Source organism: Medicago truncatula, chromosome 7 (genome assembly GCF_003473485.1).
Source record: "Medicago truncatula cultivar Jemalong A17 chromosome 7, MtrunA17r5.0-ANR, whole genome shotgun sequence".
Classification (NCBI taxonomy): domain Eukaryota; kingdom Viridiplantae; phylum Streptophyta; class Magnoliopsida; order Fabales; family Fabaceae; genus Medicago; species Medicago truncatula.
The window spans coordinates 31,912,051-31,939,518 of NC_053048.1; the positions used below are offsets into that span (position 1 = coordinate 31,912,051).

Genomic DNA, 27,468 nt, shown 5'->3' on the forward strand with positions numbered 1-27,468 from the left:
ATAGAATTTGGGATGAATTTGACTCAAACAAGAATGGATGATAAGAAGATGGATGTCACATTTTCTAATCCAAGGAAGTGATAAGTTTTTGACCGTGATGATCACTACCAAAAAAGATTTTTGATATGATCAAAAATTGATTCAATTCAGAACCAAAAGAGCAATACTCATTTTTTTTTTTTATCAAAATTCATCTGAGTCCTTATTCAATTTTCGTGTAACCTTTATACACAAAGGTTCATGATGGCTTTACATAGGGAAGCTACGAGGAAAATCATAAGTTTAGTAACTAATGTTAACATCAATGCATAAGTTGTTGAATTGTTACAAATCCGTTACAAATTGATTGTCAAATAAAGGAGCGTGAATGGAGGTGGCGGTTGGTTCCAATTGCTAATGGTATTTATAATTTCATCATTGAAAGGCGGCATATTTGCTCTTGATTACTGATCAACTTTTTCTTTTCCTTAAGGGTCTGTTTAGAACAGCTAATCCTCTAAGGAAAGAAAGTATCAAGAATGGAAACACAGATTTCAAAGAAACCTTCCATGGTTTGGTTGCACATATGAGAGGAAGGAAAGTTTTCGATAGCAAGGGGAATTAGAGAAAGACAAAAACAGCCTCATGCCAAAATATAATCTTTATTTTATAATATTATTATTATATAATCATTTTTTTATTGAAAAATGTGAGAATAGTTTCTTATGAAGAGAATATTTATCGTTATTTATTTGAGCTATATATGTGTGTATTTTATTAAGATTATATTTATAAAAAAAATATCTTTAGATTTTATTTTACTTAAAGGTGTGTATGTCATTTTTTCAAGTATACATCTTTCTTTCCTCTCATTTTCTATTCACTTTCACTTCAACCAAACAAACCAGAAAATCATATCACTTTCCACTCACATTCTACTCACTTTCATTCTTTCAACATTCTTTCCTTATACTATCTTTCCTTTCACTTTCTCTTCTCATCCAAACAGTCCCTAAGTGTTGCACCATATATCTCCTACTAAATGTCAATTTCTCTTTTTGCGCCCCCTTGCTTCAACATATGTTTGAATAAAGAAAACACTATTGAGCTTAAATAAAACAAGTTTGCCCCAATTTTATTATTGCAATTCAAAGACATAAGGGGCCGTTTGATGGTCGGGATAGGGAGACATGATATGATATGATATATTTATCACATTCTACTTAAATCTCATGTTTGATGCACCAAATAGATAGGATAAAATAAATTATTTTCGTATCCTATCGTGAATTACTTTTGTAATTTTTATCCTGAGTATAGGCTGAGTTACAAACTAACTTGACAAGATTAGAAATTCTTTTTTTTTTTTTTAAAAAAAATCGGTATCTGATCCAAGAATCGACTAATCCGAAGGAACCAATCCCACCGTCACTTGCGGGGGCCCTGTTTAAAGCCAGAGCATATAAATTCATTCTTTATTTATTATCATGATATTCTCCCATTTTTAAAATAGTGTTGTTCCTTACTTATTAATAATTAATTACATGTTTTTTTTAATATTTTATTGATTATGAGAGTAATTTTTTCATTTAATTATAATAAAATAATGATATTCTATTTGTTATCATGTGCGCATCAATCACATGATATGTTAATGCTTGTCATGTAAATATAATATCATGTCTCTACCCAATTATATATCATATATTATCTTTATTCTATCCTAACCATAAAGAGACCTTAAAACTAAATAAAATGGACATCATGACATATGCTCAACCCGTTTCCCAAGGGTTTGCTTTGTCCATAAGATTTGTGTTGATAATTTAAATGTGGGATGCTATTAGTGATTTCAATGCATTTTACTTGTTTTATTTACCTTGTCATAGTTCTGCTAGTGGAAAAGGACTTTACATTATTATGAATTGTGAATCAATGTTTTGTCTAGCTTTGACATGTTAGGATTTAGTGTTGTCATTTATATTTTGTTAAGGTATGAATCAAATCAATTGAGTCTATCAACTATTACTCATGCAGTCTCTACACCATTTTGTGTTGGAATCGGCATTGTTTATGGTTCATGTGCAAATTGGTAAGTTCTTAGAAGATTGTTGTTGACAATTTAGGTTTGGCTGAAAAATACAAGTAAAAGACGAAAATGTTCATCGACAGTTAACTGCCGTCAGCTAAAATTTATCGGTAGTTAACCGCCGATGGGATTGTATTGATAAATTACCGGTGTTTTCAGCCAAATACCATATGTGAACAACATTCTTTAAATTCTTGTAGTGATCTTATTTGTGTTGAAGATATAGGTCCGACCCAAAGCCCATCAAGGCTGGCCTAGACCCATGGACCTCAAAAAATTTATGAATTATGGTGAAAAAAATTAAATAAAAATTGATTTACTATGAAATAATTTACCCGAAATAATTAGGATGAGATAAAAATTTAAAAAATCAAAACAACCAATAAGATTTTACCGAATATTTTATATGACCCCCACTTCGTTCCTCCTCATTCAACATGTTAAATATTTTCAACCCCAAATAATCCACCTCATTTTCAACCCTCGATTACAACCACTTAATTTTTTTTTCCAACAACCCCATTGTAACTAGTATAATAGATCGACCATGCTATCAATCTTATTCAAACATCTTGTAAACTTTGAAGTAAATGTGAAATGATTTGATAAATCATTGAAATGTAAAAGTTTATGTATAATGGTATTCAAGTATTACATTGTTGTAATTACATCATCTTCTTTTTTTATATATATATTTCATTAGGTTGTGTAATTCATCTTGTAGTGTTCAATAAAAACAAAAAAATAAAGGAAAAATAAATGTAACTAGGAGTTTATTTGTTTTCTTTTTTAAAGATTAAGAGTTCATTTGTTGCAGATTATAAAAAAAAAAGATTTGTTATTTTAATAATTTAAGATTAGTTTTAGAGATTTTTTAAAAAGTTGAAGTTATTTATGTTTGTTTACAAAAATGAAAATCAATTTTTTAAAAAGTCAGTTATCAATAATGATTTTTAGATGAGATACGCAAAACAACTTTTATTTAAAGAAGTTTTTAGATCTTCTTTTCATATGTGTCTATTTTTTTTTAAATATGTAATAAATAAATACATACCTTTTTTTTTTGTTGAAAGAAAATAAATGCACACATCCAAAATGATTATTTGATTTAAAAAAATAAAATAAAAATGTCTGGCTCTAAATCAGTTGTTTATATCTACCCTACAAGGCAGTTTCCACTCTTCCTTTTTTTTTTTTTTTTTTTTTTAAGGAATAAATAAACAAATCAATATGCGATTCTTTTTCTCGATGAAATAAAACATTCCTTCATTTTTTTCTGGATGAAAAAAAAAAAAAACATTCCTTCATTCAAATTGTTAAAATACATGGTAAACAACAAAAATTCAACGGTTAAAATTGAATTGAAGTAATTGTTAAAAAAAAAAAACATTCCTTCATGCGAACAAACTCACATTATAAAAATTAAAAGCATAACACAAAAAAGTTGTATAAATCTGCCAGAATTAAAGTGGTCGATATATTGATATTTGTAATAGTAATGTCTAAATTATTAATTGAAGAAAAACCCATCTTTTATGATTATTCTGAACCTTTATCCCCTTTCATCCACAAATCACCATAGATGTGAAATCAATATCTGAATCAACATCTTTGTTATTGATCTGTACTATATTCATAAAGGTTAGTGAATTTCATGAATTTCATTTTCGATGAGTTTCTATTTGTTTATTGTTTGTTTTGGTATGAGATATGCATGTCAATTTGATTTTAAGTGAGAGGTTAGTGTAAATTAAGTTTACGTGTATGTATATAAAAGGGGTTAGTGTAGTTTACGTATGTAGTTTAATGTAAATTCAAATTTACGTATGTTCAATTTAGGTTAGTGTAAATTCAGTTTACTTACGTTCAATCTAGGTTAATGTAAATTAAGTTTACTTATGTTCAATTTAGGTTAATGTAAATTTAGTTTACGTATGTATATAAGAGGTTAGTGTAAATTCAGTTTACTTACGTTCAATCTAGGTTAATGTAAATTCAAGTTTACATATGTTCAATTTAGGTTAGTGTAAATTAAGTTTACTTACGTTCAATCTAGGTTAATGTAAATTAAGTTTACTTAAGTTCAATTTAGGTTAATATAAATTTAGTTTACGTATGTATATAAGAGGTTACTGTAAATTCAGTTTACTTACGTTCAATCTAGGTTATAAGTTTACTTACGTTCAATCTAGGTTAATGTAAATTCAGTTTACTTACGTTCAATTTAGGTTAATGTAAATTAAGTTTGTAAATTCAGTTTACTTACGTTCAATCTAGGTTAATGTAAATTAAGTTTACTTATGTTCAATTTACGTTAATGTAAATTTAGTTAATTTGAAATTTTTATTTTAGTTAAAGGGTATATTAGTCATTTTGGGGTGTAGCTTGTTTTTTTAGGGGTGTGACTAGCACCAGTCTTAATTGAATCAGTAGTAATTAATTGAAGTTGATATATCAATTTAAACAAAACAAACGACATAATAAAACATAAAATCGTGCTCGTGAATTTATCTTAGTTGGTATGAACAATATATAATATATGCAAGGTTCAGAGTTCGAACCGTAGCCACCACAAAAAAAATAAAAAAATCAAACAATATTGTACCAAGACAATAAATAAAACAACGATGTACTAAAACGTCAAAAGTATGGAAAAGCACGAAAGAAAACCAAATCTATATCAAGAAACATTTATTTAGATAAACATAGAAAAAAAAAATGAAGTATGTGGATGGATAATTACATATAATTTTTTTTGGTCTAAATGAACTAATTACTTGTAACCAAAAAAAAAGTAATTACTATGAAGGAAGAGCTTTAGGTTTACACTCAAACCCCCTCATGGTGCAATTATTTTTGTCCGTTCTTATAAGTTATAATCCACCAAATAAAAAAACAAAAGATTATGCTAACTTATATTCCAAGTGCACAGCACCAAAAAAAAAGAGGTCACGCCAAAAAATTAATATTGCAAGTGCACATATTAAAGAAACTTTATACTTTTAAGAATTTTTTTTTTGTTTTTTTTAAGAGGCTAAAATGAGATATATTACGACAACTTTTGGCCCTCCTAGTACAAGAAGTACACAGGAAGAAACACCAAAAAAACAGAGAAAGTATCAGACAAATTTACAAGGCATCACCAATTGCCAAAAAAGTAACCAAAAAAACGAAACCAAAATTAGCATATACCAAGAATGGTAAACGGATTGAGCCACAAGCCATGATAGTTGAAAGGAATAGAAGCGATCCTCACCTTCAACCACCTAAAGGTTACCGCCTTAATCTTGTCCACCACCTGAGAAATAGAATTATCCAAAAGCATTAAAAATTCTATTGTTTTTTTCTTTCCATAATTCCCACGTTGTTGCGAACCAAATAACCTGTAATAACGATTGCCTGCACCTCGCAACACCCCCAATATGACTAAATTGTAAAAAATGATCTGCCACATTATCAGGCATACCCGTAAATATGATTCCAAACACAGCCAAATAAATTACAGTGTAAAAATAAGTGTGGAGATGTTTCGACCAAACCACAACCTCCTACACAAGATTGAGCTTCTACATCAATGATTCGACGACGAAAGAGATTGTCCTTGGTCGATAGTCTATCTCGAAACAAACGCCACGCAAAAAGCAGGACCTTCAATGGAACGTCTTTATGCCGAACGAAGGGTAGCTGAACCTCAGAAGTAATAAAAAACTGCTCATTCAAAAACTTGTAGGCACTACGAACAGTGTAACTAGAAGATGAATCCAATCTCCACAACCATCTATCGTTCCTAGTAACCTGCAAGTTAATGTTTTCAAGTAAAAGTCTAAGTTCTTCTACCAACTGCTCCTCCCATGCAAACAATCTACGTCACCAAAGCCACGCTCCACCATCTAACCCCCACCCTAAACCGCACATCGCCGACACTGTTTCCTCCTTCAACATCGACAATTCAAATAAACGACTAAATCTGACCCTTAATGACACACCACACACCCAAGCATTAAATACAAAACTTTTGAAATAAAAATACTATATATAATTTTTTTAATTAACATTTACTCTTAAAACACATCTTACTAGCATTTTTCATAAATAAAAATAAAAATAAAGAATCTATTGAGAATCTCTTTCATGAAGAATCTCCAACCCCACAGGTGATGGAGCACATGGTGATGTCGAAGATATGTGCAAGGACTTATCATCTCTCTCACTAGAATTATTGGTCTTTTTTAATACATATCAATATCATGAATAAAATGGATAATAATTGAACATTTTTTTTGTTCATGGTCACCAGACATATCATATTACAAGACCCTACATATAGGGCGTGCATCATCTGAATAATTTATTGGGTTTTCTTTTTGTTTCTTAAATAAAAAATAGAATAATTGTTTGGCATATTTATTCTAGGTCACCTCACATATCCACATTACTAGAGCTGTGAATATTTCCAATTTTTATTTTAAAAAATAGTTGTAAAAAGAGAGCTATTTTTTTTTTCTATGCATGCTAGAAAGGATTTTCTAGATCATGACCTAAAAACAATTAATATCCAAAAATAACTATGTGTTGACATTCATTAGATGAATATGAAAACAAACACTACATTGATAGCATGCATAAGTTGGTAAAAAAAAAAAAATGATTAAGTAGGACTACGTTTAAACATGTATGGTCAGACACTGTTTAATTTTGTGAATTGTGAGACACTCATTACGCATTAATCCAGATAAGATAATAATGATAGATATAAAATTAGGTATTATGAAGAACAAAAATGATAGAGATGGAGATGTATATGTGAATTGAAATTGATTAATTAATTATTAGTACATTGAGCATAAATAAATACAGATAAAATTGCAACAAATAAATAAAAATCAAAACGCTCCTTAAAGGAAAAGATAAGGAAATTTCACCACGTGAAAGAACTAATCCCTTCATTATTTCAAAATACATGAAAGACAACCTTTCCCATTTCACAAGGGCTCCACATAATTGAAATTCTTTCATTTTTTGCAAAATAAATTGCAAAAAATAATAACCAAAGTTTTTTTTTTCCTTTTTCAATTATTGCTTCAAGAATGAACCAAACCACACCACACATAAATGCAAATATCACATGATTTTTTTTTATAAATCCCATTGCAAATGCCTCCTAGGGATACTGTAAGAAACATTTATAGTGGTGGTTCCATCTGCACTTGGAGGGTAATATGGTGAATCTTCTGCATATTCAGTTGGTAGTGACATCCAATGCAAACTTGGCTTCCAATCTGCTTCTCTAAGGACCCTTAATATTTCCTTCAACACTACCTTGCTTCCTTCGGCTGACAAATGAACCCCATCCCTAACAAAAAATAATAATATTTATTAAGTTCTCTGATCTAAATTCTTCCGCTAGACTCAACCTTGTTGATATCTTCGTTTATATAAACGATGATAGAAATATATAACACATATATACTCTTGTATATGAAAGAATAATAATAATGCCACGTGGATGTGAGTTGGGGTCTATGTGGAATAATTAATCTAGGGTTTAGCTAGCAATAATGATGTGTATTTTTATTTGTATACACAAAAGTAGTTGATAGCTGCAAGTCAGCAACTAACATATTTGGAGATGTTAAGGAAATAACTGTAGGATTAAAAAAATGCAGAAAAAGTAAAAGTGGAAAATACTAATTGAAAGTACCACTAGAAACTATAAGGCTATAAAGAATATTTCTACTCACGTAAAGCTGACATCTAACCAGTCCTCTCTTTCCTGGATTGCAGACCATAGATTAACAACTTTCAAATTCATCTCATCACATAGTTCCAACAGTGCCCTAGCATATATTCCACAATGTTCATTTGTTCTTCCAGTCTGTGTTGCACTGGACTCATCCAAGCCATAAAAAATGTTAGAAATATATGAGTCATGTATACAATTTAAAAGAAAAAATTATACTAGAAAGAAAATCCATCAACCTGAGTTTTTTCTTGATTTGTACTTCACTGATGGGAGGAGAGGTGAGAAATATAAGGCGGATATGATCCGAGAGGCTCTGAAAAGCATTGTTATTTTGTGTTAAACTTTACACTAAAAAATTATGAATCATATTTATTGATTTACTATGCAAAGCATCTTTACCTTAATAGTGTATACAAATTAAATCATAACTTTGTTTATAAAAAATAAATAAATAAATCATAACTTATTGTATGTGGAAAAACATTATTTACCTTTAGGTAGTTAGCAATCTTCCTCATATTTTCTTTATATTCTTCAATGGGAACATGAGGACCAAGACCAGATGGGTGGGGGTGAATTGAATCATTTCCACCAAAGTAGATAATTACCAATGATGGTTGGACATAAGCATCCTAAGTTGATTAAAAAACATAACAAGACAAAATGGTTATTGCTTATATCTCAATCTTACCATTAATCCAAGTAATTATACATTTGTGATTCACCATAATGAGTAATTAGTAATCACATTATGCATAGCTAAGTCAAAATCTAAACAATCAAACAAATTAAAAAAAAATTGAGTTAATTTATGTGCTAGATTCCTAAAACTAATTAATGTGTTAAGACATTTAGACTATTTCAATTAGTTGACTCCATTTAGATATGTAGACATTGCTCAAATAAAATAATAAAATAAAACAGCTAGCATTATTATTTATGAAAAAAAATTAAATATTCAAGAGGATAACGATGGAATATTAAAATAAAAAATAATTATTGGAATATTGAAAAGGAACCCAATGGAATATTCAAAAGGATACCATTAGAATCTGTTAGATACCTTAGGAAAAACTTCATCAAGAACCTCCAAAGCACGTCGTGAATTCCATCCAGAGTATCCCCTCAATACTATGTCCGCCTATAAATATGTCAATATTACACACAAATTTATTAATTTATATTCACCATCAATAACTACAAAAAAAAATAAAAAAATATGTATGTATATGTAAACCAAAATAATGCATTTCAACTGAAAAGTGCTCAAACACTTATCAAGTCTATCAACTTATCAAGAAAAAGTCCACTTAGATTTCTCATCTTGTTTAACAAATATTATTGTTAAATAATATAATATCCAAGAAGAAAATAACTCTTAGTAAATTAATTATTTTTAACTCAATATTTTCACTATTTTAATAGTTGGTCAATTCAGCTTCATTATACTTGGTGATTAGTTAGTTACAGGTTGGAGAATTTTTTTGCAATATGTAAGAATCAAAATCTGGACCTCATTAATAATATATCTTCGACGTTTCAAACCATACCATTGGATTATACCTTGGAGGATAAGTTTCACTATATTTAAGTGTACATTTAACCCTAAAACACTAAAAAAATATACAAGAAGATGCAGAATATGCAAAAATGTACTTGAAGAACATGAAAGTATATATATAATAGCAACCATAAAATGATATAGAGTAGAAAGAAAATGACCTTTCTAGCATACAAATTAGCTAGAATAGCACCCCAACCACCATTATCAAAACTCATCTGAATTATGGAGGAGCCAAATAGCACGATTTGAGGTCTCATTGGTCCTGCCATAACTTTATACTATGTTGTTATTTTATTTGGCTCCCTCTCACTCAAACACTACTCCTGAGATGTTGCACTATGTATCATATTGGAATCACAATTTATAGATGTGGATTTTATTATTTTTTTGATTATTTTTCTCCCCCTAGGGCCAGTTTGCAGTCCTTGCCACGTTATATGCTTGCCTACGTAGCTGGCAATCATAGCTTATTATATTCTCAAAATTTCCCATTTCAACATTATCCATGATTCAATGGGATGTAATATTACTAGTATCTTTCGTATAAATAACAACCACATAATATTTTTATTTTAAAAACGATTCTTATTCAAGACCAAAAAAAATAAAACTTGTTCACATGCAATAATTGTATTCATAGAATTTTTTTTTGGCTCAATTACTTGTGTCATTTTCATTAGCTTTTATTTTAGAAATATTATTGTTTTGAAAACTAAGAAGTTAATTCATTTTACAAATTTTTGTATCTTTATTGCTTTTGAAAAAGTGAGAATCTAAATTTTTTTATCAAAAGTTAAAATCATTTTGATATTTTTTTATTATAGTAACAAACATGAAATGAGAGTTTCAGCTTCTTTTTTTTTTTTTTAAAAAAAAGAATCTAAATTATTGAATGTATGTTTTTTTTTTTTTTTTTTTAATTTATCCGTAATAAACAGCCCTAAGTGAGTTTAGTTAACTATAGCTTGTTTTATACCTCATTTCCCATGTCAAAATTAGTTATCACTATTTCAGTTAGTTAGGGATTATGTGGTTGATCTTATCTGAACATATAAGCTTGTAATCATTCATTTGTAAATCATTTTTTGGATGAAGTGACAGATTTCAATGAAAATTGCCAATAAAAGTGTTTACAATAATTTATGTAACTTGTAAATTTCTAACTTTAACAATGAAAATTGATTGCAAAGCAAACTTATGACATCTAACAATAAATTATAAAGTAAAACAACTACTTAATTAATAAATTAATGTGGAAAGTGTAACAAAATTTACAAATCAAAATAGTACAAGACAAAAAAAAAAGTATAAATTATCATCAGAGAGTTCTATACTTCGTACCGATAAAACAAAAAACTAATTAATTTTTTTTTTTTTGGTCTTAGATGAAGTGGTAATCCACTGAAAATAAACCCACACACAACTGTGAGGTCCCGGGTTCGAACCCAGGTCATGACGTCCGACCTTGCAATTTCGGTATTTGCCAGTTGAGCTAGGACTTCTAGACAAAAAAAAACTAATTAAATTTAACACTAAATAGAAATTCAACAAAGTACACGATTAATACAATGTAGTTTGTCCCTAAATTTTTTTTCTCTCTCTTCTCTCCTTTTAAACTCCAGTCGTCATCCCTTTCTTCTTCTTCTTCTTCTTCTTGTCTATTGAAACAAGGTGATTAAGCGTCAATTTTGAATAAGTGATTATCACATATTTTTAGCTTTCTGGAATTCGTTTTTAGTGTTTTCATCGTCTCTAGAAGACTCTGTTTGTTTTTATTTTTCTTCTTTGTGCGGTGTGTTTTTTATTTCACGTCTTAGTACGATGTTTATTTGATTTAAGTTGAAAGATTAACTTTGAGCAAGTGCATATCCGATCAATAACTTTGATATCGTCAATGTTGCAGTTTGGAGACACGAGTATTCCGGAGACTTGAATATACTCATATTTGTAGGCATAAGCACTTTGTCGTTTTATGTTGTTGATGTGAGTTTGTTCGTAGATTCATCTTTTTTATTTTTAGCGACTTTGATTTTATATTGTATCGATGTACTCTATCATTTTGAATGAATGACTATCGTTTATTTTTGAAAAGAAAAAAAGAAACAAAGAGTACAAGATTAATATAGAAGTGTAAGAACAAATCAATGATATTATGAACAGGGAAACCCAATACAAGTCAATTAAATTAGTTGTTAGCTTCTTAAAAAAAAAAAATAGTTGTGTTATTTTAATCACGGTCAAACTAAAACAAACTTGATACACTCATTTTAAAACTGGTTTCACTCCTCGTGATCAAAATCGTTTTTATTATGATTGTAAGTAACTAAATCAACAACACAATTGATATCGATGAAATTCATACTATACTTAATGCAACGATATCACGATGAAATATCTGAGATTTTTGTTGTTTCCTTTTTTAGCTTCTCGATCTAGACTCTAATACTTTTTTTTTTTTTTTTGAGAGAAAGGTGCTTATAACATTTTATTTATGATAATTTGTTTAATACTTCTTGTACTCTGAAAAATTTAGTCACGGTATTCTAGTTTGAATTAAATTGATACATTTTTCAAGTTAAATAATGGTGATTCATCGTTTCATCCTATTTTTAACTCCCTATAATTTCTTCCAAACCTAACCCACTGGAAATCTTTAATTCATCACCATGTGATTTTAAAATTTGTCTAGTATGAACTTCCAATAATAATTTAAGCATTGACTTTTACTATTTAAAAAAAAAAATTACAATGATAATATATATATATATATATATATATATATATATATATATATATATATATAATATTTCATCAAAATTTACTAAAATTTTAATATCCCTGTTCTATTCAAATGATCTTAGAAGGATGCGTCGATGTTAAATTTTACCCGACCATGAGGTGGTGGTTGCTAACGAAAATGACTTCTATCTGAACTTGTCGCGTGGGCATTAGCAATTTTAGGCTCGACATGTGGCTGTCTGGGCAACACAATTGGTCTTGTACCATTGTTGTTCACGGATTGTTGAGCTGCTCGACGGTTGCGAATTCTTGACGAAGGGTCATTAGCTGATTTTCAATCCTCCAACAAGTGGACAACTCGATCAATTATCTTAGCAACGGTTTTCTTTACATCTTTCCAAAGTTTAAGATTTCGATGCTTCCATAGACGCCAAAGAAAAGCAGCAAAGCATTGAGAATTGTCGCACGAAATATCTTACAAAAGCTTAAAAATGGCTTCGATTGTTGACCATGTACGGAGACGTGCATGATTCACTTCCAAAGGCCACTTTGATGCCAGACCTACACAACAAAAGAATACGCAAAAAATACATGGGTGAGCTCTTCAGACGGGTCGTCACAAGTAACACTAGATAGTGGGTATTGTACTCCTTTATCTTGAAGTCTAACTTGAGTAGGCAAGCATCCTCTACACATAAACGATAAGCACTTTTGACCAAGTACATCTCGTTTTTCTCTGCTTTTCAAATCAACTTGTCTTCCACCACTTGCTTAACTAATGGAGTTTTCAAAATTAATGAAGCAATATCATGACTAAGAACTTGCTGAATGTTTTCCTTGCTCCAAGGTTTTGGTTAATTGTTAATTAAACTGCTCACTAAAAAACCGTTCTAATAATGGGCTCCCAAAATGGTATCATCAATTTGTTCACCGTTCACTAACCAAAGTTCATTGAGAATGGAAATAGAATTGCCTATTCCGATGCTCCAACATGCCCCTCATCTAATAATGTACAGTGTCTTCAAAATCATGCGCCACACATAACTTGGGTTGTGATCCAAATTAGCAGTAATGCAGTTTTAGTTTGGAAAGTATAGAGCATTGAAAATGCGGGAAACTAGAGAATTATGCTCAGTTTGAAGTTTCAACCATTGTTTATCAAACATCGCAAGATTAAAAGTTGGTAAATATTTGAATCCCATACCTCCGTAATTTTTATGCATAGATAACTTCTCCTAAGATAACCAATGAATTCCTCAATTATTGGCTCCATCATGTCCCGGCCAAAAAGATTCATCATTTTTACTATAGTAGAAATAAAAGAAGTAGGTAAAAGAAAAATATTCCTAACATACGTTGGGATAGCCTAAACATTTGCTGCTTCATGAGTTAATCTTCTACCGAATCAAATCAAATCTATGTTTAACGCTCCCGTAATTTTTTATTTTAATCTTTTTTATCATATTTTTTATGTTAATACTTACGGCTTTGAATCCATTTTTCAACTGAACACTGCCTCTCCTCCGTGACATGATAAGACGTTGTATCCGGACAAGCGTATACTCTAGGTACATTATGTGTTGTTTATTATTTTAAAATCGAATCTCTTCTACCAAACGTATCGTCAACATTACATAGGTATTCATATTCTATAAATAAATAAAAACCATGGTATAATAAAAAATATCGTTAGTTGATTGGTCTTTGCTGTTGTTTAAATTATATTTAACCCATTTCAAATAATTACTCAAAAAAAGAAAAAAACTCATTTCAAATATGATTCTTAATTTACATGCAACCAATGTTTGTAACAAAAAAATAAAACCAATGCCGTGAGTTTAGCGCAATTACTTTCTCACAACATAATAAATTAATGTTCAAAGATTCATTGTGAGAGTGGTCGTCATATTCAGTATATAAAGAAGCTAAAATAACAGTGAAACATATAATTTATAAATGAATGTTTTTGATCGGTGTCATCTCAGAAAGAAAAACTTTTTATTTACGCATGTGTGTTTAAATAATTTAAAAAATGACATTTGTATAATCATTTTAGGATAATTTTCTATTTACTTTATCTCTTTTGTATATGTTTTCGTATCAGTACCTACTTTTCTTTGTGTATATTTAATTATCACATAAATTATCCTATAAATGATTGATCAAATAACATTCCTCAAATAATTTGCTCTATTCATACGATGTCAGGCATGTTGTCAATTTTTGGGTTAAAAATAATTTCCCGTTGTTCTTTGGGTGCAATTACTGCATGTGTAGTAAAGAAGATAAGTAAACACGCTTATCACACAATTGGCAAAGGTCTAGAAGGTGAATAATTTGATTAACAATTTGTCCATTTTATATGATGATTCACACACATATATGTATGTCACATTGTACAAGATTCTTAAACAGGCAAGAATATGCTGTGGGGAAGAGTTTCACAATTATTGCACTTTAATTTATTATTCACAACAATTTCTTATTGGTTTAATTGAGAGTTTGTATAACTGATAGAATCCGATGAGCACAGCAGCTCCTTGATGCTTGATTGATAGTAGTTGATTAAAATAATAAATAATTTAACCACATGATTTTTTATTCCAGCTTATCTAAAAATGACATATTTAAATTTAAATTTCCATCCATCGTTGAATAACATACTTTTGATACAGTCATACACAATTTATATTTCAACTTTAGTAGATTGAAATGTAAATATTAATCAAGTCAAAATAGATGTCATTCTCGAACTTAAGATTTGGATCAACAATCACACAAGTGTGTGAATGAGAAGGAATAATCCAAATTCATTATCCAAACGTGCCTCGCGTGACTGTGTCATGAATATTCTATAAGGTGTAGATAATACGAGTATTGATCACAAACAAAAAAGAATAATCTGAGGATTCCCACACAAAACCTTGGACTTAGGTTAAAGAAATTATTAGTCCACAAATTATTGACAACACACTTACATTCACTTTTTAACATTTTGCAATAATATAATTTCTACGAGTAAGATGGGTGGTTTAGCTTTATCGACATGACTATTTTGAGCACATGGATAAAGGGTCAGGTAAGGAGAAATACAATCTTCTATGTAATGATTTGTTTGGATGATAATATAATTGCAAGAGTTTCTTTCATTGGTAAAAAGGTAGATCTTGATTTAAAAGTTATGGATTTGAGTTCTAATATAGTATTTGAAAGAAGATAGATATAAATTCTTTTATGATATTTATTGAGTTCGAAAGTCTTTTCTATCTTTAAACTAGAGTATATCTCCACATCATAAATTATTTTCATAAATAAAAGCACAATATTTTTCTCCCAAAGTTAGGGGAATTCTTTACTAAATGAAAAATTTAGGTGCATATATTTATAAGATAAAATTAACTCAAAATTTAAATTTATAAAAAGTAATTATGTTGCGGCAAATGATTGAGTTTTAGGTTTTTTTTTTTTATTACAATGCTAATCAAAACAAGAAAAAAAAAATAAAGAACAGGAGAACAAACAACACTCTAGAGAAAAAAGTTCCAGTTGTGTCAATTTTTAGAAGACTTCGAAGGTCTTCGGGAGGTGAAGTGTGGAAGGAAAAATCAATATATGAGGAAGCTCCAAGCTTGGCCAAAGAGTCTGCACATTGGTTCCATTCTCTTAGAGTATGACATATAGTAACATTAATTTGATCAATAAGTTCCTTGATGTCTTGAATCAACACTGCATAAGTATGAAACTTTATTGGATGGCCTTTGATGAGATTAATACAATGCAGAGAGTCAGAATAACAAACAAGATCAGCTATTACTACCATTTCTTTCGCCGGTAAAAGTCCATAGTAAATTGCCAAAAGCTCTCCTTGGAGAATATCACTTGAATTTTTTATGAAACCAGAGAATCCTTACAAATAGAACCCAACATAATTACACAAGAGGCCACCAAAACCAGCCCTATATGGTGAGCCAATTTGACAACTTCCATCAACATTAAGGATTGCATTAGAATGATTGTTATGATTTCATTTGATAAATCTGTCCTCTTCCGCGCTACTGGGGTTGATGATGAGGCAGTTGTTTGAAGGTTGCTACCATGCTTTGAATATTAAAAAAAAAAACACGGTGAAGAGACCAGTTATCTTAACTTAAACATATCATGTTTGGTAACGCCAAACCCACCAAATGATGGCAGCGAAGGTGAAGGGATGAGTACCTATAAGGTCATCTTTGAGCCAATCATGGGGGACCATACAATCATAGAAAAGTGGATGATTGAAATCGAAATGATACTATATTTTATTTTTTTTTGAAAATTCACAATCTCGGACACAATGGAGAAAAGTCTTTTCATGATGACCGCATCTAGTACATATAGAAGATGCTGAAATATTCTTATGATTGAGCAAAGAAAGAATGTTAGGTACTATTACTTACAAAACTCTAAGTTTAGAGCAGATACCAAAAAAACAAAAACAAAAAAAACTCTTAAGTTTAGAGCAGTTGTCACCTTAATAACATAGATATTGTTTTGCCAAAATGATGTGTACTTCTGAAGAAAGAAAATAAAATATTTTAGAAGATGAATCATAAAAAGATCGGATAAACATAATATAATCAAGGGAAAAATCAGTAGTTTGTCAGAAAAAAAAAAAAACTATCTAGTAACATTTTAATTTACTTAAAATTTCATTATAATACCAAAAGTACTTTATTTAACAAAAATCGTTATTTTCTTCGCTCATCTAATTCTTGAGGAGTCGTGAACGAATTTCACATGCACTTAAGTGAATTAAATTCACGTTGGTTCTCTCATTACAAATATGTTGTCACTCTCATTTTGAAAGAGTCACTTTTCAAAGTCTAAAAAATCAATAGAAAAAAAAAAATTAACTTCTCTCCTTATCCTCACTTTTATGTTGTTCTAATAAATCCTCCTTACTTATGATCACTAAATTCGGTTCACATGAATGTAGAAAAGGGTCATGTTAACTTGTGCTTTTTTGTTGATTCAAGGTGTAATCAGAAATACTTAGGATGTAACTAGTTTTTTTTTTAAAAAAAAAACAATAATAAATATAAATAACTCTTTTTTTGGTGGTGTATAGCCTCTATTTTTGTGGTGGTGTATAGCCTCTATTTTTTTGGTGGTGAAATAAAAATCACTCTATTAACAATTTTTTTAAAGAACGAATCACTGTACTAACAACTAAAAATTTTATAAAATTTGCAACACTAGTCGGTTCTAAAAAAATCTAAAACATATAAAAGTGGTACAAAAAGTGTACCAAAAATAAAATATGATAGATTAGTCTATAGTTACAATCATATTGATATGTAGATAGTAGTTGCTTGAATGTTACAATAAACGTGGCAATTGATTGGTTAATAATTTATTTAGATATTTTTCTTCTTCAAAAAAAATTTATTTAGATATTTTCTATGACCAAATTGTCTCTTCTGGTGGAAGGATTTGCATGTGTGGTGAAGGAGGGGATTGGGTTAAACAATGAGAATTGCTTTGGTAATAATAATTTAGTGAGGCAATGGGGAGGATGCTAACTTTTTGGTGTGATCCATGAATTGAAGGTGGTCTGCTTTGTGTTAGATTTAGCCGGTTGTATAATTTGTCATTAGAAAAGAATGTATTGATATGTGAGATATTTAGGTTAGAGCGGTCTGTTGATGGTGTTGGATGAAGATGGAGAAGAAGTTTATTTAAATGAGGTAATTGAAAATACCCCATATAGAATAAAAGTAGAGAATGAGTTAGTTCATGATTGCATATTTTTTGTTATAGATTTTGCATGATAACATGCTAGACATATGGGTGTGGAAGATTGACCATGTTGATGATTACTCAATGAAAAGCATAAATCACTTGTTGTGCCAAGATAAGAGGGGTTGAACCACATTCCCTACATGATTTAATTGATTTGGAATAAGATTACTCCAATGAATATATCTTCATTTTCATGGATGTTGCTCAATAATATACTTCTAACAAAAGATAATTTGATTCGACGTGGAGTCATTGAACCAAACACATTGAATGGTTTAGGTGGTTATGGAAAAAAAGAGAATTATTAACATCTATTCATTGACTGGAGTAATTTTCTTAGGAAAATGTTAACTTGTGCCCTCAAAAATATATGTTAAGAAACTTATTGTAGAAATACACGTACTAAAAGTCGTGCATTTGACTTCTTAAAAGTTAAAATATTATGATTTTCAATGCAAAGTTACTTTTTTTTTTGTTCCTTAACATGTGCCCTTAGGGCACAAGTTAACATGACCCTTTATGAAAAATGTTAACAAGTGCCCTAAAGACATTGTTTAAGCATATAAAAGTAGCAACTTTTGCATTATAAATTGTATGGTTATAACTTTAACATATATTTGAATTGTATTTTCAAGACACAATTTCTTTTTGTGGATTCCTTAAACAATACCCTTAGGGCACTTGTTAGCAAGACCATTGTTTTATTTACTTTTGGCACATCTAATTCGTTTTAGGAAAATGTTTACGTGTGTTTTCATACTTTTTTTAAGGAACTTAAACGATAAGTTTTATAAAAAAATTCGTATATATATTGCAAATTTAATTATTTGACTTTTTTAAAAAATAATTTATTAATTTGAAATCTTTAAAGAGTGTCTAGGATAGAAAGGATTATAAAGGACTAAAAGTGTCTACATTTTGTAACTTTATAGACCAAAATATCTAATATTTTTTAAGTTAAATGACCAAATTGAAATAGAATAAACTTAAGGATCAAATTGTCCAATGTTTGTAATTTAAGGGATCAAAATGAAATGAAATAAACTCAAGGGACCAAATTAAAACCTAAAATTAACTTAAGGAATCAATAGTATATCACAAAGAATGAATTATATTATTGAGAGTTTGCATTTCAAATGTGATCATGCATTCAAGTTTCTCATTCCATTTTATCTAGTGCAAGTTTAAATCGATGGTTATAACTCATTTAGACACACAATATGGTGGAGGGAATTCAAACATAGAACCAAACGCACAATAAAAATCAACATTGAGTACAACATACATAAGTACACAAATGCCATTATGAAGAGGATCCTACCCCCCTTCAACAATCTTTAACATTAATATAAACCCTTACACGAAATGCTGCATATAAACATTACATCCCTGAATTATAGAAAAATTCTTGACATAATTATCATAACAAATGTAAGAAGCTAAAAGTCCTGTAAATGTAGCACTTCTTGTTTCCATTTTTTGGATGATGGACATCTATTGATGACTTTGCCAACCCTACAAAGTGTTGTTGCTGCACAAAAAACAAGCATTCCCAACACAAAAACCAAGCATCATTCCTATTTTGATCTCAAAAGTTGAGGTTCATTCTGAGTCTATACCACCCTCTCTTGCAAGCACCCACAAACATCCATCCACTTCTCACAATAAATTTTTTACTTTCAAACCTTCTCATATTATGTACCTCCCTTTGGTGATCTTTTGTCCTTGAATCAACAAAAATATTTTTCGACATTGAATTAATCTAGCCACCAAAATAAAGGTCTTAGATTCTTTTTTTTTTTTTTTTTGACAAAAGGTCTTAGATTCTTATTAGGGACAAACAATATAATGTGTTGTTTCCTTTGTGTCTTGTGACTATCTTTTATAGTTCATTTTGAGGTTGTTTTTTTAACTACATTCTAGGTAACAAGACCTTGACGTTTGCTTGTTCAATGATTGAAAATTGTGATGTTTGTTTTAAAACCGTGATAGAATTTTGGAAAGTTAATTATGGAAGTCTTTGTTAGTTTGTTGTAGCACTAAACTAAAATGTAGTATATTTAGTGAGTTGTGTAATTAATTTATGGGTCAGTTTCTCTATTTTTAGATAAGATGCGAACAGAACGTGTTCAATTGGTGTGCTATTCTCCCATGACCATGAGTATATGCTTGAAAGACCTAAATATAATAACAAAATAATTTAAGGCAAAAATAGGGTAAGAAGAATTTAAATAAAAATTAGATTTTACAATTTTTTTTTTTTTTTGACAAAAGCAAAATTAACTCATATCATTAATAAAGAAAGATTCGATACAAAAAGGAGAGAACTCAAGAACATGGTGACTAGTCCATGAATTGGCCGCCCTAGCTAAAGAGTGAGCAACCATATTCGTTTGTCGTGAATAAATGTCACCTCGAAGTTGGAATGTAGAGATAGTTGATAATTAATAACGGAAAGTAGCATACAAAATTCAGAAACTCCGCTACGCTTAGACACTAGAGAATTCACAAGAGTGCACGAATCCGACTCAAAAATGACATTGTGCCATCCTTTGCTGCTAACAAAACGGATTGCCTCCAATAGGGCCATGACCTCTCCTTCCAAGACGGACACTTTCATTCTCTTCCACCTTGTTTGCGCTGTGATAAACCAACCATTTGAATCACGCACACAATGTAACGCCCTATTTCTATTAAATCAATAAAACATGTGAATAATAATAATATTCAAGAAATAGTCGCTACTTTCACCAAATCAAAGGAAATCAAAATCGAATTAACGGTCAACATGCATGTATATAAAACCTCATCAGTCGCAGCGGATAAAAAAATTCTTATACATCAAGCATACATGTCAAACGATCTCAAAAATGCATAAGCATAAAAATCTCCAAGTCCGACAAGTGGACAAATCTCAAAACATGAATAAATCCAACAAAAGATCTAGAACTATCATACAAAATCCCTAGATCAGAGCCGACTCTACTCTAAGACCCGATAGTGGAGAAAGCTCCCACTATCCAGCAACACCAAGTACTCACCAAGCTACTACTCCTGCACAACGTCTACTTACCCATACAGGCAAGCAGGCGGACAAACCACTGGGGGTGAGTATTACATCAACATAATCCAATTAATCAATTAATCAGGAATAATTAAATTCAGGTAACATGTAATGGATCAAGAGTAGATAGTTTCCATAAAAAATGCATTCTTACCAAAATTCAAATCTCTTAGATATGTGTTTAACAAACATAATATCATCAACAGTCATTAATTCAACAATCTTACCAATTCACAAGTTCCTGAATTCATATAGTCAATAATGACACAATTCATCAATCAATCAAATGTAATCATCACAATTACTCATTCACAACCACAATGTACATCAACTACATTCACAACTACGACTCATGCCACAACATGATATGATCCTAGACACACCCTATATGCATGCGGTACCGGTCTCACCAATATTTAGGCCGTCGCCCTTGATGCCGACAAAACATCATAATCTCACCATTTAGATATATAAAAATATCCATCTTCATCAGTCATGTATGCATGAACATATGACTCAACAACAATGCATATGTTCACACAACAACTCACCATATTCTCACCAATATTACTTGCATAAATGCATTCACACCAATTCATCATTTCTCGACATATATGAACTCCCAACAATTCATAACATATATATATATATATATATATATATATATATATATATATATATATATATATATTCACCCGCCTTATCACAATAAACAATGTATATGGATTCACCAATATCATCACCTTCACATAATTTCACATCAATTACATGATTTGCTCACATTCCAAGTAAAGAGGAAAATATGTCACCTTAAGATAAACATCACAATCCATATTCAACTATCAATCTAATACTTCCATATATTCATACAAAACTAATTACGAAAGATTTATAAGATAATTGACTCAAAAGAACATTTTCTGATAAAGTCCATCTTTCCTTTTACAACTTTAAAACAATGAGACAATTGAACCAAAACTGAGTATATAAACTCTAGGACCTCAACCATGTATATACACAAGTCACATATGAGTGCAGTAGTGTATACATCAACGTCTCATAGGCCAACTTGCTTAAATTCAAGTTTTGCAAAGATTCGTATCCTAATTGTTTCATTAAAGTCAAGAAAACACAAGGACTCACTAAGCCCTTATTACAAAGCTATTTCTTCCATAAAAACATCCCTAGATGATTAGGATAAAGTCCCTACACTTAGGAAGAAGTTTGGAATCAATTGGACCGAAGAAAATTGCATTTTTGAGGTTTTTGGTTAAACAACATCGTGGCACGTTGGTTTCCCATCGTGGCACGATTTTTCCAGGATCAGACAGGCTGAAAACCTTGTCAAAATCGTGGCATATTGGCCCCGAATCGTGGCACGATTGTGGTTTGACAGACAACATCAGATTTTCAACTTCTACGTTTTCGCGCATAAAAATCAAACCGTTAATCCGTTTTCGACGCCGTTTTCACTCACATGCTCCTAACTCTTAACACTATCATAATGCACAGAAAAATTTCAGTTTCAACAACCCCAATTCCTTTTACAAACACTCATTTTCCAAAATGGTTAACAATTGAATTTTCAAACGAAACTCTCGTTTTCTTCCAAAACGACTCGACTATCATATCTCATCATCAAATCATGATTTGTGAACACCCATGCCATGAATCATCAACAACAACATCTCATATCAACAACAACATCAATTAAGCATGAATTCATCACAATCAACAACAACAACACTAATTTATGCCAATTTGAGCAAAATCAACCAAGTATACATATAAACATGTATTGAGCATGCAATTTCATCATCAACAACTTGATTATCAAAAATTCATATACCCAAACATCACATCAAGCATGAGCACGAAATTCATCAATTAAATTCGAAATAATCACTTATTTCAATTAAGCACTTAATCATACAACAAATGAAAAATTACACTAAATGATTATGATGAAGACTAACCCCCTTACCTTAGATAATGATTAATCTAAACTTAGGCTTCACTTTAGCTCCTAAGCTCACTCCAATCTTGATTCTTCAAGCTCTCCCTCTTCTCTCTAATCCTTGTTCTTCTCTTCTCCCACTTTCTCTCTCTACCTCTCTCTAGAAAATATCTTATGAAATGAATGAAGTGATATTTTTCTAAGAAAACTCCTTAGGTATGACCCTTAATGGGCTTAACCTAGTTTCTAGTGGGCTTAACCCATTTCTATTCAAACCAAAAATATTTCTACACTCCAAACGATATTTAACTAATAACGGTAAAATGTCACTAACGGTCACTAAACGGTAAAATCTCAATTTACTCTAGTAACTTAATGAAATAACTATTCTCACTAATTACTAAAAGTAATTTCCAGTAAAAATTATAATTTTACCCGTTCTCACAAAATGACCAAAATACCCCTATGTCCAAAAGACTAAAATACCCTTCTAATACGGAAACCCATGAAAATGCACCCAAAGATGAATAATCACACACAAACACATAATAAAAGTAATTAAAATAAATCTAGTTAAAAATCGGGCTGTTACACACAACACCTCAAAGACACTCTCCTATCGGCTTTATGAAATGCAACATCCACGTTACACTTCAACCAACCAACCGGCAGTCTTTCCCATTTGGAATTGACAACAGTTGTAGTTGTCGGTCTAGATCGACGATGTATTTAAAATATGAGATTTGCTAACATACACCTATTTATTATTTATAACAAGTATTTTAACAAATTATAATATATATATATATATATATATGTGTGTGTGTGTGTGTGTGTGTGTGTGTGTGTGTGGTTACATACATGTTTTCACCTTTTCTACACAAGTGATGCCTACAAAATATAGGTTTACAACTTTTCTAAACAAAGTAGAGATAAGTCACTACCACTAAAGATTTAATCGTGACCTGCGATTCTGATAAAGAGTCTTACATCATATAAGTGATCATCTGATAAAGTATTTATAATTTTCTTATTTATATCCTCATATTCTCATTCCTTGTTAAACTTTAGAATTTGCCTTGATCATTTATTTACTCATCTCCTCTCCAAACATAGTACCTACCCAGCCCCCTTCATATTATGAGCCTCACACATTCAAGACCAGCTACAATATTGTTGATTCTCCTAAATCATGTAACATAAAACATAAAAAATGCACCGCACATTCTGACCATCTATCCGCGGAAAAATCTGCTTATGCTCTAGGTCAGAAAACAGGCGAGGCTCTTCTTCGAAACGGTATCTTCACAGCCTATATGCGCATACACAACCTCGGCAACTTCTTGCAATTGTAGCATACAAGCAAATTATTTTTCCAAATTCTCTCTAACTTTCAAATTAAACAGGAGTGTACACTGTACACCAAATTCTGCATAATTCTCAGCAGACTACCAAATCTACACCCCCACCAATTCACCCTGGCACCAAAGAAATCAGCTTCACACATCATTGAAATGCATTACTTTAACTTCCCTTCTACTTTGATAGGTAAAACTCAAAATGTGGCACTAATAGGGAACATGCTAGAATACCATCCGTCATTGTACATTTTTCTAACAAAAACTAATGTTTTGAAGTACTTGAAAAGAGACTGTTGTTCAACTAAAAACCACGTGAAAGTATCGCTTTCATTTAATATTATCCCGTTAACCGAAAAATTCAGAATACAAATGTGGATTGGTCCAAAGCAGTTCAAAAACTAGTATTCAAACACAGTTCCAAACTAGTATGCAAACCACTACGAAACCAGTAAGCAATGAAAAACTATACGAACCAATATGCGATCGCAATTGCAATCAATAATATCATCAATAGAAAAATGTAAATTAAATGCCAAACCAGTATGCAATCAATAATAGCAAGACTACCATCATCAGTCATAAATAACTGTAGTTAAGATTCAGATAAAATGAATAAAAGCAGCCACTCTGAATGAAACGAATGCCTCTTCTTCAGATTTCTAGTTCTATATCCATTCAAAATGAGGTTGGCGTAGAACAGAACCCCTTTGAAACAAGAATAATTCTTTGATCATTTGGCGCTGCTCTTCTGGTAGATTTGAAGAGGTATTTCTGTAAATCTTGACACTGCTCAAGACTGTTGCATTTTGGATAATATATTTCGTGAATTGAAGCTCACTTTCGTTGCCTCCTTAATTTATAAAAGAGAACATTTGTAGCTGTGATGAAAAGCATTCGGGGACAAATTGTGGATGCAACCAATTTTTATCATCATCATCGCTTAATAATCCATAACCTCCTCCAATCTTATGAATCGCGAGACTCTAAAGACTTGGGCAAGCGCAGATGAATTTGATTAACCAATCCCAATTATTCCTCCTCAAACCTAAGCTCCATATGAGTTAAATTGAGAAATTTAGTGGCAGAAAAATCTTCTTCTAGTGTATGTACCATCACTTGTGCACGCAAAAACTCCACATTGCGAAACAGTTTCAACCGAAGAAAAAAAAAGAAATAGAAGACTCAGAAATGTCGGCTTTGAGCAAGTTGGGAAAGGTTATTAAGAACTTTGTAGCATCATCAGCAGCAAGAGTAGTGTCGCTAACTTGTAAATTTTTTTTGAGTAAATCTTCAAGAAGTGGACATAGTCTATAGTTAAACCATTCAACTTTAAAACAACAAGAGTTGTACAAGTTAGAATCTTATACGGCAAGCAAACAATGGAAGGTTGCTGCAAGAAAGTGAGATTGACATGTTCAACATCACGATTCACTAAAAGATGAAGAAATGTATCCAATTTTGAAGAGCGACAAAAGGGAGATGCATATACAAGATTGAAACATTTGATAGGAATCTGTATATTAAACAAAAACACCAACCCCATTCTATAATAATGCCAAGCGTCGAAGTCATCCATATAGGTTCTATCATCCAAGTTGATATTGTCAATTCTTCGACGGAGTGGTCTCCAGCGCTTTGAGAGAAGGGATGTCGCGAAGATTTGTTTCATGGGTAAAAGCTCTATGATGTGACATAGTACTTGTTCTGGTAAAGCGCTGATTCTGTCTGCGTTTGGCATTGCTAACCAGAGTGGATTCCATCGTTTCGATAGAAGGCTTATGAGAGCGATTTGTGATTAGGGTAAAAATGAGAGGATGTGACATAATAGTTCGTCTGGTAAACCACCGATTCTGTCTGCTGATGCTGCCATGGTTATATAGAGTTTGGTTCTGCTCTGCAGTGAGAAAAACTGATTGATTGAGTGAATTTATTCTGTAAAATTGATTCTGACTTAAATTGAAAATTGAGTTGAAGATAAAACTATGTTTGGATACATTCATATAAAATTGAGTTGACCAATATATTCGATGAAAAAAAAACAATTTCTAGAATCAATTTTGACGCCTCCAAAAATGGAACCACACATACAGAATCACTATTCATTGATGAGTGAATTAAAAAGAAACTCTAACGAGAGACAACAATGATCAGAGTGAGAATTTCAGTAAAAAAAAAATAATGGGAGTGAGTTGTTACCTTTGTGATGAGGTTCACGATTAGGGTTTCACAGTGGAGTCACACTCTTCCAAGGGATGCTTTGTACTCGTGTGTGTATGGAAATATTTTCACGTTCGATACGTAAAAAAAAAAAAAAAATGTTAATCTCACTTCAAAAAGTCTCATTCATGCCTATTTGCATGCAATTTCTTATGTAAACCCATATAAATATGTTGCAAATTTTTTTGTCCAAACTTTATAATAATCCTGGCTCCACCACTGCCTATATCATAGGAGCACTAACTATTATTTTCACGCTCTCATGAATTCTGCATGCAAAAATCATACGCTTCATGTGTCCTTTAATTTTGAAGTGCTCGTATAAAAGTGATACAAAAATTAGGATGCAATAGCATTTGTTGCCGCAATCGTCAACCATCATAACCAAAGAAGTAGTTTATTTGACCAATGTCAACTCGCATAACCCCGAATATGCAGTCATCTACGCACAAAAAAAATAGTTCAATAAAATCCACGTAGTATGTTCTTTATTTGATCCTTAGTTTGTTTACTAGTTTGTCTAAATCAGTTACCGGATGCAGATCTAGAGGTGTCAATGCATAAAAATAGATAAAGTTACACGTTAGTAACATTAGAACAAATTTAAATACGAAAAGATAATAAATAAAATAAAATATGAAACAAACGAATACCGATCAAACAATGATATGAAATCATTGTCTTCATATTACAATTGGTCATGACGGAAATGAGAGATACGAAAAGTAGAGATCTGAATTTATAGAGGAATGAACTTATGCGTAATTCATATTTTTGGGAGGGAAAAAAGAAAATTTGAATTTGAATTTTAAATCTTATTGAATACTCCTATCTTATTATAAAAGCTTGGAAAATGTCATTTATGACACAATTAATTATGGCACGTTGTTAAATGTCACTATTTTTTTTGTGTGGCCGAAGTTTGAACCCGAACCTTGCATATATTATACATTGTCCCTACTTAAATGTCATTT

The 27,468-nt window shown here is 30.8% G+C and overlaps 1 protein-coding gene across 1 annotated transcript; it reads right to left on the reverse strand.

Moving 5' to 3' along the window:
* Positions 1–6,866: 6,866 nt before the first annotated feature.
* LOC25498751 (GDSL esterase/lipase CPRD49) lies at positions 6,867–9,724 on the reverse strand. The gene is made up of 6 exons (XM_013593688.3): positions 9,534–9,724; positions 8,875–8,952; positions 8,303–8,443; positions 8,048–8,124; positions 7,810–7,953; positions 6,867–7,421 (listed from the first exon to the last, which is right to left on the reverse strand). The coding sequence occupies exons 1-6, from the start codon at positions 9,642–9,644 to the stop codon at positions 7,205–7,207; spliced, it is 768 nt and encodes a 255-aa protein (XP_013449142.1). The 5' UTR covers positions 9,645–9,724; the 3' UTR covers positions 6,867–7,204.
* Positions 9,725–27,468: the final 17,744 nt, after the last annotated feature.

Bases quoted from the DNA above. Each gene is read 5' to 3' on its own strand.
- LOC25498751 (XM_013593688.3), bottom strand. From the start codon at position 9,644: ATGGCAGGACCAATGAGACCTCAAATCGTGCTATTTGGCTCCTCCATA. The intron at 8,953-9,533 runs GTCATTTTCTTT...ACATATTTATAG, and splicing joins CTAATTTGTATGCTAGAAAG to GCGGACATAGTATTGAGGGG. The intron at 8,125-8,302 runs GTAAATAATGTT...AATGCTTTTCAG, and splicing joins AGATTGCTAACTACCTAAAG to AGCCTCTCGGATCATATCCG.